Consider the following 12,062-nt stretch of genomic DNA (forward strand, 5'->3'; position numbering starts at 1 on the left):
ACTCGCACATCGTCTCTCCTCGCCTTTGCCGAACCTCGTGCTAGTTCGGCAATGCCGCCTTCGATAGCCTCCGAATGGTATTGTGTGTGAAACTGTTCCTCTAGCTCGCTTCCATGATCGCACTGAATTTGGCTGCAACGAGGTGTACCATCCAAAAGCTGGACCGGTGAGGGATTGCGAAAAGAACCTCACCCGTAGCTGATCCGATGCCGAAACCATGCCCAGCTGGGCCAAATATCGGCTCACGTGCTCGATTGAGCTAGACCCTTCTGACCCACTGAACTTGGTGAAGTCCGGGAGTCGGTACTTAGGTGGTAGTGGGATCAGGTCAAACTCATTGGGGTACGGCTTGGAATAGCCGATTATCTTCTTCTTCGGCGAGATGCCGAACTGGTCTCTCAAGACTGCACTGATCTGATCCGCGGTGGAGGTAGTAGCAGCTGAGCTTTCATGGATTGGTGCAGTGGCATACTTGGCTAGCCACGCCTGTTTCTCAGCATCTGCTCCCAAACTCCCCGCCGCTGCAGTCGTCCCTCCTGCCGGAACAATTGCGCCTGCTCCGGCAATCCCTCCTGTTGGAGCCTGGATCGCTCGCGTCCGGTTGTTGCGATCCGGCACAAACGTGCACACGTATCCGTGTGGGATCTCCTTGGGCGGTTCATACAAGAACTGATAGTCGCCCGGATCACCTCCAACCTTGTAGACAACGTATGCCGGTGAACCTTGTTGCTGTGGAGCTGCCATCGCGAACGGCAATGGTGGCCTGGTGTGGAGTTGCACCTCTCCCTGGTGAGTCCCTAGAACAGGTCCTGAAGGGGAGTACCGACGCTCCATGATCTCTTGCACCACACGGAGCGCGACGCGCTCCAAAGTATTCACCAGGCTCTCAGAATGCCGATGCAGCGAATGAGCCACCACGTAGTTGATTTCCTGTCGCAGGGCTCTAGTACGTTCCTCCGAAGGGAGAGACAGATCCAACCCTTCGAGGACGCCTTGTGGCGTGAATCCTTTGAACCTGACGCCGTGCGAACGGGTCTTCTCAAAGGAGCCGATGAGTTCGGCTTCAACGATGGCCTTCAGCTCATCGTACCTCCTCTTGTGTTCAGCAGGAAGATCCTCATATGTGATATGTTCCTCTGCCATCTCGGGTGTCGGTGTTGACGTGGATGTTGCAGAAGATGTCCCACCGGGCGTGCCAGAATGTGTTACCCTCCAAAACCCACCGACGGGCAATGGTTAAGCAACACGAAGAGCCGGGAGGCTCCCAAGGCCGCTTAGTGGACCCTGGCACCTCGCGTCGTCCCGCAAATCTTCCAGCCACGTCCTGGCGGTTGCTAGGGCGTGCCACCCGACCTAGACCCGATCGGGGAAGGTGTTAGAGTGCTTCGATTGTTCCCGCATGGTAGACACGTAAACATTAAATACTAGCCCTATCGGCTCTCGAGTTGCCTCGTGGATCGGCTCAAAGAGCCGATCGCCCCATGGTTCACGTTGGATTTGCAATGACATGGGGATCCCGCTTGATCAAAACAAAGCTAAACCGATCTATGACAGCTTTAGGGTTTTCACCGCATAACCGGAACGTCCTACGTGTGATCGGGCCTAGCAGCTACGGAAGATGATGCAAACTACCCCTACAAGAGGCCTAAAAACCAACATAACGTTGATTCCCGGAACATCCCTTGCAGGGACGGTGAACAACACCTAACGCACTACCGGATCGTCCGACCCCGAGCATAAGGCCTAACTATGCGGATATTAAACTAATCCCCGCGGAGCAAGGAGCAACTATAACAGATCGGATCTACTAAGTAACGAACAAGCAAGATGCTGCCCTTACACCCATATAGGTGTAAGGGCAGCTAGGTGTCGAGGGACGGCATTGCCACGCGAGATATGCACGAGAAAGCATCAATGCAAGCCCCTAAACACCTAATGATAAGTAGTACCGCTCGCCATCAACAACGCTTCAGCACGAGCAGTACCAGGTAGATGAATAAACGTGTACTGCCTAGATCGCAAGATGCGATCTAGCCAGCATGATGCTTACCCGGAAGAAACCCTCGAAGAAAGGGGTGGCGATGCGCCTGGTTTGTGTTTGTTGTGAACGTGATTGTCCTCCTTTTCCGATAACCCTAGATACATATTTATAGTCCAAGGGACTTTCTAATTGAGGCGTGCACCTAACCGTGCATGGGCCAGACTCTATCTGTTAATTCTAAACACAACACGATCTACTAAATTACAGATACACGGGCGATTTAGCCCAAACTCTTAGCGCAAGGCCGCTTCGAAGATGCTCCACGTGTACGTCCTTCAAGCCCATCTTCACTTACGGCCCATCTCCTGATTTGGCCAAAATCCGGTGATAACAGAACCAGCCTTACCCCATTTTTCGAAGCTTCGATGCGCTCACAACCCTCTAAACTGATTCCAGAGAGCGGCTCTTGGTTATCTGCTTCCCACATACTCATGGCAGCTAACGATATCTCGATTGAGTCATCCGCCTGAACGACTTCCACTTCATCTCCATCCCACCGTATGATGCATTGGTGCATTGTAGAAGGAATGCAACAGGTTAGCATGAATCCAATCCCTTCCTAATAGGACGGCGTAATTGCTTTTGCCGTCGACGATGAAAAACGCGGTAGGTATGGTTTTCCGGCCTACGGTAAGCTCTACATTCAGAACACCTTTCGCTTCGACGCCCGGCCGTTGAAGTCGCTTAATGTGATGTTGGTCTTGATCGGATCATCACCGGAGTGCCCCAAACGTCGTAGCATGGAATACGGCATTATGTTGACTGCCGCTCCGGTGTCAACCAACATCTTGCTGACAGGCTGCCCATTGATGTAACCCCTCAAGTATAGGGCTTTCAAATGCCTATAGCTTCTATCTCGTGGATTCTCTAAGATAACTGGTCGTGGACCGCAGTCGAATTGAGCCACTGATACCTCCTCGTCGTTTGGAGCGCGAAACTCCGGCGGGAGTATGAACACCATGTTTGTGTCAGCCGATGTCTCTACATCGGCATCAGCCGATGCCTGTGCATCGGCTTTCGTCTGTTTAGGGCGCCATACTTTCTTTGGCGGACGCGCCTTTGACTCCAACGTTTGCTGAATTTTCACGGCCAGATCGGGCCGCGCTTTTCGCAACGTGTACAGGTACTGTGCCTCGGCTTCTTCCAAGTTTCGCAGCCGCTGCACCCTACGCTTCTGAGAATGGCTGAGTCCATCAGGGCACCACCTTGGCCGGTGATACCTATCTTCTTCTCCATCTGACTCCTCAAAGTCTTCTTCTTGAGATGACCCAGCTTGTTTATTATGAGGTGGGAGAGGCCCTAGACGCTCGAACACTGAAACTTCATTTGCCCTCCTCCTTTGATGTTTGCACTGCGGGCGGTTCTCGATTGTTGGCAATCGGCTCATTCCGGAGTCCCAGCAATGTTTGAAGAAAGGACAGCTCCAGTGCTTATCCATGTTGTCTCGCTCCCTTGACCTCCCTCTAGCGTGAAGCTCGTACCCGTCGTTGTTTCTGTCGTGCTGACGATACCTCCTGTCCGCTGCATCTGACCGACGATATCTTTCGTCGTCTTCGTCGTGGTGCCGACGTCGGTCGTACCGCTGCTCATATTTGTTGAGGAGATGCACGGATAGTGGGCGTTGATACCGTATGCTTCTCACCTCCTCCTCGGTTAGGTATCGTCTGTCATCATCCTGGGGCCGGTCGCGTGGAACGGCCTCCTCTTTATCTTTGCCACGAGAGTGGCTGCTCTCTGCTTTGTCCGTGCTATGGCGGCTCACAAGCCCTGCCATGTTGACACCAAAGGAGAACCCTGGCTCCCTTATAGAGTGGCTGAGATCCACCATATTGACGCCAGGAGACGAACGTGTGCCTCCTTTTATCTTGATGCCGTGCGAACGGGTTTTCTCAAAGGAGCCGATGAGCTCGGCTTCAACGATGGCCTTCAGCTCATCGTATTTCTTCTTGTGTTCCGCAGGGAGATCCTCGTATGTGATCTGTTCCTCTGCCATCTCGGATGTCGATGTTGACGTGGATGTTGCAGAAGATTGTCCCACCGGGCGTGCCGAGAATGTGTTACTCGCCAAAACCCACCGGCGGGCAATGGTTAAGCAACACGAAGAGCCGGGAGGCTCCCAAGGCCGCTTAGTGGACCCCGGCACCTCGCGTCGTCCCGCAAGTCTTCCCGGCCACGTCCCGGCGGTTGCTAGGGCGTGCCACCCGACCTAGACCCGACCGGGAAGGTGTTAGATTGCTTCGATTGTTCCCGCATGGTAGACACGTAAACATTAAATACGAGCCCTATCGGCTCTCGGGTTGCCTCGTGGATCGGCTCAAAGAGCCGATCGCCCCATGGTTCACGTTGGATTTGCAATGACATGGGGATCCTGCTTGATCAAAACAAAGCTAAACCGATCTACGACAGGTTTAGGGTTTTCACCGCATAACCGGAACGTCCTACGTGTAGTCGGGCCTAGCAGATACGGAAGATGGTGCAAACTACCCCTACAAGAGGCCTAAAAACCAACATAACGTTAATTCCCGGAACATCCCTTGTAGGAACGGTAAACAACACCTAACGCACTACCGGATCGTCCGACCCCAGCATAAGGCCTAACTATGCAGATATTAAACTAATCCTTGCAGAGCAAGGGGCAACTATAACAGATCGGATCTACTAAGTAACGAACAAGTAAGATGCTGCCCTTACACCCAGATAGGTGTAAGGGCAGCTAGGTGTCGAGGGACGGCATTGCCACGCATATATGCACGAGAGAGCACCAATGCAAGCCCCTAAACACCTAAGGATAAGTAGTGCTGCTCGCCATCAACAACGCTTCAAGCACGAGCAGCACAAGGTAGACGAATAAACGTGTATCGCCTAGATCGCGAGATGCGATCTAGGCAGACATGATGCTTACCCGAAGAAACCCTCGAAGGAAGGGGTGGCGATGCGCCCGATTTGTGTTTGTTGTGAACGTGATTGTCCTCCTTTCTCGATAACCCTAGATACATATTTATAGTCCAAGGGACTTTCTAATTGAGGCGTGCACCTAACCGTGCACGGGCCAGACTCTATCTGTTAATCTAAACTATAATGCGATCTACTATATTACAGATACACGGGCAATTTAGCCCAAACTCTTAGCACAAGGCCGCTTCAAAGATGCTCCACGTGTATGTCCTTCAAGCCCATCTTCACTTACGGCCCATCTCCTGATTTGGCCAAAATCTGGTGATAACAACCGTTTAGTTCTGGAGGGAGCGGCGCGAAGCTATTTTCTGTGTTGACACCAAGTGACATTGGATCCATGGAGAAAGTCAGAAGAAGAGAATATCATGAAGGTCGGATGGGAGAACTAGCTAAGGGAGGTTCAAGTCTCCGCGGTGTTGAGGGATTTGGTTGGTGTTCTGGGCTTCATAGCTGTGGTATAAAAGTGGGGACGACAGCATAAGTGAAGTTCAGAGTCCTACCTTTCAGGGTGAAAACCTAAGGTCTAGCCTTAACTGGTTGTGCATGGCAATGACTTTGTTGGAGGCATTGTTTTGAGAGCGGGGACTATCTCCAGGGTGAGAACCTAAGATCGTTGGTTGGACGACGACGGTGCTGTACCACTAATCACTTCTTGGAGGCGTCGCTTTTGAAGAGTCTGTATTTCAGGTAATGTCTTAGTGGTGGATGTATTGCTATTGTTAGACGTGGGATAGTGTATGTTAGAAACGATAGCCAACAGTGTAGCAGAACTTTTGTTTCTTAGTTTTTTTTTTTTGGCTATACATCCGTTGTGTTGCGTTGTTGCAGAGTCTAGGTGTAATTAGTATCTTTTGATATTAATATATTTCTTTTATCCAAAAAAAGGTGACGCGGTCATGGGTGATCCCAGTAACTTCTGGTCTGAGAATTCTCTTGTCATGGCTGAACGCACTCTGTTTTGCGACGGCGCAACCCTGCGGCTGGTGGTCGCTGATGTCTCCTCTCCACTACCACCTCCGGTAGCTGGCGCCGCCTCTTTCTCCAAGTCGTTATCTCCCTCCGCTTTCTCCGGCTGCCGCATACGTGCCCATCCGGAACTCAACGTCGTCGACGGCGCCACACCCTCGGCACGGCACATCGCGCCACGACACCGAGGCCATATTCCCCACTCCTCCAAGACAGCAACAACCGGAGACGACGACCGCCTCGGAAGGGAAAAAAGCAGAAACAATCGAAAGCCACAGCCCAGCCGAGCTCTCCCTCTCTGCATCCACACTGTTACTATTTTCTTTCCTCGCACTGCTTTTGAGCAAGAGCTGCTAGCTCCTTCGTCCGTGGTTATGTGGTGATGGGAAGAGGTTGAGGCCAGGAAGAGATTCCCGAGAGGGACAGGGTCACACACGGATGTGAAATGTCTAGGCCTCTTGCTCCTCAGCCAGCATTGTTGGTACTCGACAGCAACACATCCATCAGAAAGAAGAAGAGATAAGAGACAAGTGTGTATCACCTTGCTTCATGGCGTGCAGTTTTCGTTTTTGAAATCTATCTTGTGTTTCGCCAAACTCGGTTGTCTGACGCAAGAAAATCGAATGCCTGAACATGGTGGCATTCCCTTCTGAAACTGACGGCGTGTAAGCAAAGTTCATGGGTCAAGGCTCACTTTTCCTTTCTATAGTGAGGAACAGCTGAAGCCAGAGTGGCTGGGGGTGACGAAATCTCTTGGCATCGAAATGTGCACCTACCTCTTGCTGCATTTCGCCCGTTGATGGTTACATCTTTGTATTTTTTTTGAACCTTGATGGTTACATCTTTGTATCGTTCATCAGCTCAACGCCCACAGCTTCTGCCAGACTGCCAATATACAGTTCAGTTTAGCTTTCCACCTTGCTTGCAGTACTAATTAGTCTCAGGCGCACGGATACCTGCTTTTATCTTCTTCTTTTCAGAGAAACAAGATATACCATAAGGTTATACGATCCCAATTTCCACGATTCCAGATGAATCCACACTTTAGCTTTTGCAATTGTGGACGCGCACACACGCACACCACCATTAATTTTGGGTTTAATCATAGACTAAAGTTCGACATAAATTACTCCCGTTTGGACACCTCAGCACCTTCAAAAAGGCGAAGGCCGGCCGGAATAGATGCTTTCCTCTCTTCCTCCATGCAAAAACAAGCGCATATTATATCTCTCACGCAGCGGTTCAACTTTGTGACAAAACAAAACTCATCCTTTGCACGGGAACGAAAGCGGTGGCCTTTCTTTTCTCGCATTTGCCACGATAAAGGCAGCCACTATGCATGACTAATCAATCAAATCATGTCCTGGTCCGGTTGCCTGCACCATCACAACACTCCGGGGGAGGGGAAAGAATCTTTAGCAACAAGTACTCCACGAGAGGAGTTCTCCTGATCATATATAATAAATTCGATTTGTTCTTCCGCGTCGTGATTTTGTGCCATCGCCTTCATGGGAATCTAATCTTCACTTTGGCTTGCGTGAGTAGTGAAACTTGGATTTGACGATGGTAAAGTAAAGAATGATATTACAACACAAAAGGAGAACGTGTGGTCAAATCAGTACATTCTTGCTGCATTTTTTTGATACGATAATGCAGGATATATATGGTTTCATTGCTATTGCTATTGTGAAATGCTGCACAATCGTTCTAGAAAAAATAAGATGCATAATCGATAACCGTCGCCATCTCACCGATTGGTGTGCCGTACAAAAATCCATGTAGAGTTGCCTAACTAAAAGTAGCATTTTACGAATGTACATCCCTTAACAACTTGCTCTTTTTAGAACTCATATTACCCAAAGGCTACAAAAATTCAAAAATCTGTGTAAAATTGTCGTGTGAAATGTCAAATTTTCTACCACCAAAAGATATTTCCATGCACCTCTAAAGGCAGTTGCTTCCATCAAAATCTCCCCTATACACAGCTCATGATGAGCTGAAAAAGAAGAGGAAAGAACCATCACCACTACCACCTCCCTAGGTTTAGTTCCAAGCAACTTTACCTGCTGCTCGAATGCTTCTTCATAAAAAGAAAGGAGGTCTCAAAGGGTGTGTTTTGTCCACATGTAAAGCCACCTCACCTAGTCACAAACCAACTAATTAGTTAAAACATATGCCCAACCAAACGTCCACTGACCTCCATAGTTGTTCCATTTACACCTTTCACTTGTTAAACTAGTGCAGGGGGTATAAAATCTCCTCAGCCCTCCCCCACAAGGTTCCCCCACTTTCCCCTCTCCCCGGCTGCAAATCCCTTCAACGTCTCTCATGGCGGCAGAACCTGTTGAGTACCAGGTGATTACATTCATCCTACTAATTTTCTTTCCTGTAGTTGTGTTTTGTGGTATTAATTGTTAGGATCATGAGCACGTTCATGTTCATGTGGTTGACCAGTCACTAGATTCTTGGACTCGTAACTAGTTATGTGGAATGATATTGTCTTATGACAATATATTCATTTCTGATCTCCAGTTTCCATGCTTCTGTATGCTGAAGACCGTGTATGAAGTGTGCTAATGATGACTTGATTTCTCCTATGCAGGTTCTGGTGCTAAGGGTGTCCATCCATTGTGAAGGATGCAAGAAGAAGGTGAAGAAAGTGCTCCAACACGTTGATGGTATGCCTCATTTGATCCTTCCCCATCTATATTGTAAATTTGTACCATGGATTGAATCATGTACATACCCCGAGAGGTTCATCTGCGTGTGCATCACTAAGTAAACATTACTGTTACACTGACATGTGAAAATAACTTGGTAGAAACAAAGTAATCCTACGCGCATACTACATGCTATACTTATGCATATACTGACCGAAGTTTTCGTCAATTTGATCACCTTGCAGGCGTGTTCAGATGCGACATCGACGGCCGTAGAAACAGGGTCACGGTCACAGCCTCTAGAAAGATCGACGCTGGCGTCCTCATCGCGAGGCTGCACAAGTCTGGCAAGCATGCTGAGCCATGGCCCGAGGAGCCCAAGCAAGAGCAACCTGCAGAGAGCCAAAGCCAAGAAACCAAGAACCCCGCCGATGATGCCAGCAAGCCTAACGAAGCCGCCGAGAAGCCGGCTCCCGAAGCCGCCGAAGAGCCCAGTAGCGCCCAGCCTCCGGCGCCGGAACCCGAGAAGACCAGCGAAGAGACCCCACCGCCGGCTGAAGAAAAGAAAGAGGCCGACGAAACCAAGACAGAGACAGCACAGCAACAACCCAGAGAGGAAACAGGGGAAGCCAAGCAGCACCAGCAGCAGCAGCAGCATAATCATCATGACAAGCCGATCGACGCCAGGGTGACAATGGTGTTCGACGACGTCCGCGGCAGAGGCGGCTACGGCTACGGGAGCCAATACCAGAACTACATGCCAGCCACACGGCAGCCGCCGGTGCACGTCATGAGCTACAACCAGGCGAGGCCGATGGCGAGCGCGTCGTACTACGCCGCCGCACCGATGCCGACGTCGGCGCCGGCGCCCATGCCGATGCCCATGCCCATGCCGATGTCGAGGCCTGGGCCGTCCCAGGGAGGCTACATAGACGAGTACGCTCCACCGAATTACTACGGCCGGCCGGCGCCACCGTCGTACGAGCCTTACAGCTACTATCCTGAAACCCAGCCGTCTCCTTACCGGCATCAGCGTTCTGCGGACGAGGATTACTACTACGGGGCGCCGTCGCTGCCGCCGCAGAGGAGCGCCTTCTCGCCGCCGCGGGACGCGTACGGCGACATGTTCAACGACGAGAATGCCAATTCTTGCAGCGTGATGTGAAGGGGATCGATGCGGCACGTTTAGCTAGTTTACACTTAACTGATGACCACTCCATGTGTTAGCGACAAGATTTTCAGTAGTAGTAACCGATGCATTAGCAGAATAAAACGAGCTGGGCTTGATGCATTAGAGGAAAAATGAGAGGGGGTAATGGCACAGCTCTGATGGATGTTCATTGGAGCAATTTTGTAATATATGTGGCATGATCAAATATGAGATGAACATCTTGTCGTGAACTTGTTAAAAAAATGACAAAAAATATTTACATTAAATTTTTTCATCCAATACAAGAAATTAAGAACATGTGGTTGAATGGTTACGAACGCAGTGGTCCCCAGCCCACTAAGAATCAAATTTAAGTTTGACATTTTGGTGTCTTGCAAAGGTGAATTTTTTCTTTCAGCTCGAGGCGATATTTCGGTAATAGCGAGATGCAGTGGTGACTTCGTCAATCTCAAGACCGGTCGACTCAGTCTCTCAGAGATGCTAACAGAGATAGGGTGTGCAAGTATGCATTTATAGGGATGAATGTTTGTATGTATTTATTAATTTAAACCAAACTAAAAGGTTAAACTAGATGTAATTTTAAGGTTTAAAAAAATAGATGTAATTTTACTATTATCTAATATACGAACATCTTACCACTGGGCATGATATAGATATCAAAGCCCCCACGTTGTCCCAACCCTAGGGTGCCTCGAGCGGCGCTCCAAGTGGCCGCTGCTAAGGCTTCTACTCTGTGACTCCTGCCCCCTGTTGTCGTATGTGGCTGCCACCGTGGCCCATGTGATTGCAGTGGCGGGCGGCTCCATGGGCGCTTGACCTGGCGGCGTGGTGCTTGCCACTGGTGGACGCACGATGGCTGAGCAATGGCCTCGTGGACATTGATGTCGCTAGTGGATTGCAGGCGTACCACGATGGCTCGACGACCACAAGTGATGTAAAGAGTGTGCGCTAGTTTATCTTAGGGAGCATGGGCGTCATACAAGTGTTGGCATGCGTGTGCTAGGACGACGGGGATGGTGGTGAAGGCCTATGGTGTATGGGGCAGTGGTGAAGGATGCCAATGCAACAACTCCAGTGCTAGTTTTTGAGATTGTGGGAGGTGATGCATGTAAAATGCATACATGAACTTTGTAGTTTATTGTGTCAAAATTATTATTATTATGTAATTTTATTATATTTATTGATATTAACTTATTAATAGTTGCAAAAGTACATAAGTTCTTGTTTTATAGTTTGTTGTATACAAAAGAGGCAAATATGGAAAGAAATCGCTCATTATGGTGAAATCTGAAGTTTCCCGGAATCTGTTCTAGAAGAACATTTTTCAAAGATTGCCACAGAAATCCCGGCCAATGGAAAAGTTGCAAACCGCAAAGTTGTAGGAAATTTTATGTTCATGCTTCTAGATATAAAATTCATCCCAACTGAACTACGAAAATTGTTGAGTCCACATGCAGTTTCGGGATTTTGAAAGTTGATGACGTGATTTTGGGGAAGAAGAAGGCTATTTATAGCCCCACATAAAATATGACCATTGGGGGTTACCAAGCCGGAATATCCGGCGCCCGACATGAAATATCCGGCCAAAAATCTGGGGCTAATATAGGGGCTCACGCCCAAAAGTCCTTAGCAGTTTTTGGGGGGCAGGAAATTCTGGCCCTCACTTAGGCCAGAAGTTCCGGCCCGGGAAAACTGGCAACAACCACAAAAATGGAAAGAGCATAATTTGAGCATCCGGATTTCGATTTTGATGATCTAGGGCTCGTTTCGAAGCTAGTAACAAGCTCTGCACGATCATGCAGGGAACCATCGTATTCCAGTAAGGTAGGACAAAAATAAATGATGAAAGGTTTGACCTATCTAAAAAGGACATACTGGTAAAACCTCCAACCTCGAAAATGCAACAAGTTTCCCATGCAAAAACCATTCTCAATAAACTAGAGCTTGTTATGAGAATAAGCACAACCTCTAAAACATCATATGGATAAGATCCAAATAACAACCAAGAAAGATGATGCAATGGTTTGAGCTCTCCGAAGGATACGATCTACTCACTCGAGAGCCCTCTTGATAGTACGTCAACTAAACTATAAACCGGTCTCCAACTACACCATGAAACCGGTGAGAAAGAAACCCTATCAAGAGCAAACCTTAATCTTGCGCATTCCACTTGAGCTCTATGATGATGATCTTGATCGCAACAAGATGGAGCGTCTTTCTTGATTGTGCTTGTTTGATGAAGTCATGTGAATTGTTCCCCCATACTCCA

The 12,062-nt window shown here is 49.0% G+C and overlaps 1 protein-coding gene across 1 annotated transcript; it reads left to right on the forward strand.

Moving 5' to 3' along the window:
- The first annotated feature begins 8,005 nt into the window (after window positions 1-8,005).
- LOC124665225 (heavy metal-associated isoprenylated plant protein 35-like) lies at window positions 8,006-10,023 on the forward strand. The gene is made up of 3 exons (XM_047202644.1): window positions 8,006-8,317; window positions 8,565-8,640; window positions 8,868-10,023. Exons 1-3 carry the CDS (start codon window positions 8,291-8,293, stop codon window positions 9,785-9,787), a joined length of 1,023 nt encoding a protein of 340 aa, XP_047058600.1. The 5' UTR covers window positions 8,006-8,290; the 3' UTR covers window positions 9,788-10,023.
- Window positions 10,024-12,062: the final 2,039 nt, after the last annotated feature.

The sequence above is a fragment of the Lolium rigidum genome, chromosome 6, assembly GCF_022539505.1.
Source record: "Lolium rigidum isolate FL_2022 chromosome 6, APGP_CSIRO_Lrig_0.1, whole genome shotgun sequence".
Lineage (NCBI taxonomy): Eukaryota > Viridiplantae > Streptophyta > Magnoliopsida > Poales > Poaceae > Lolium > Lolium rigidum.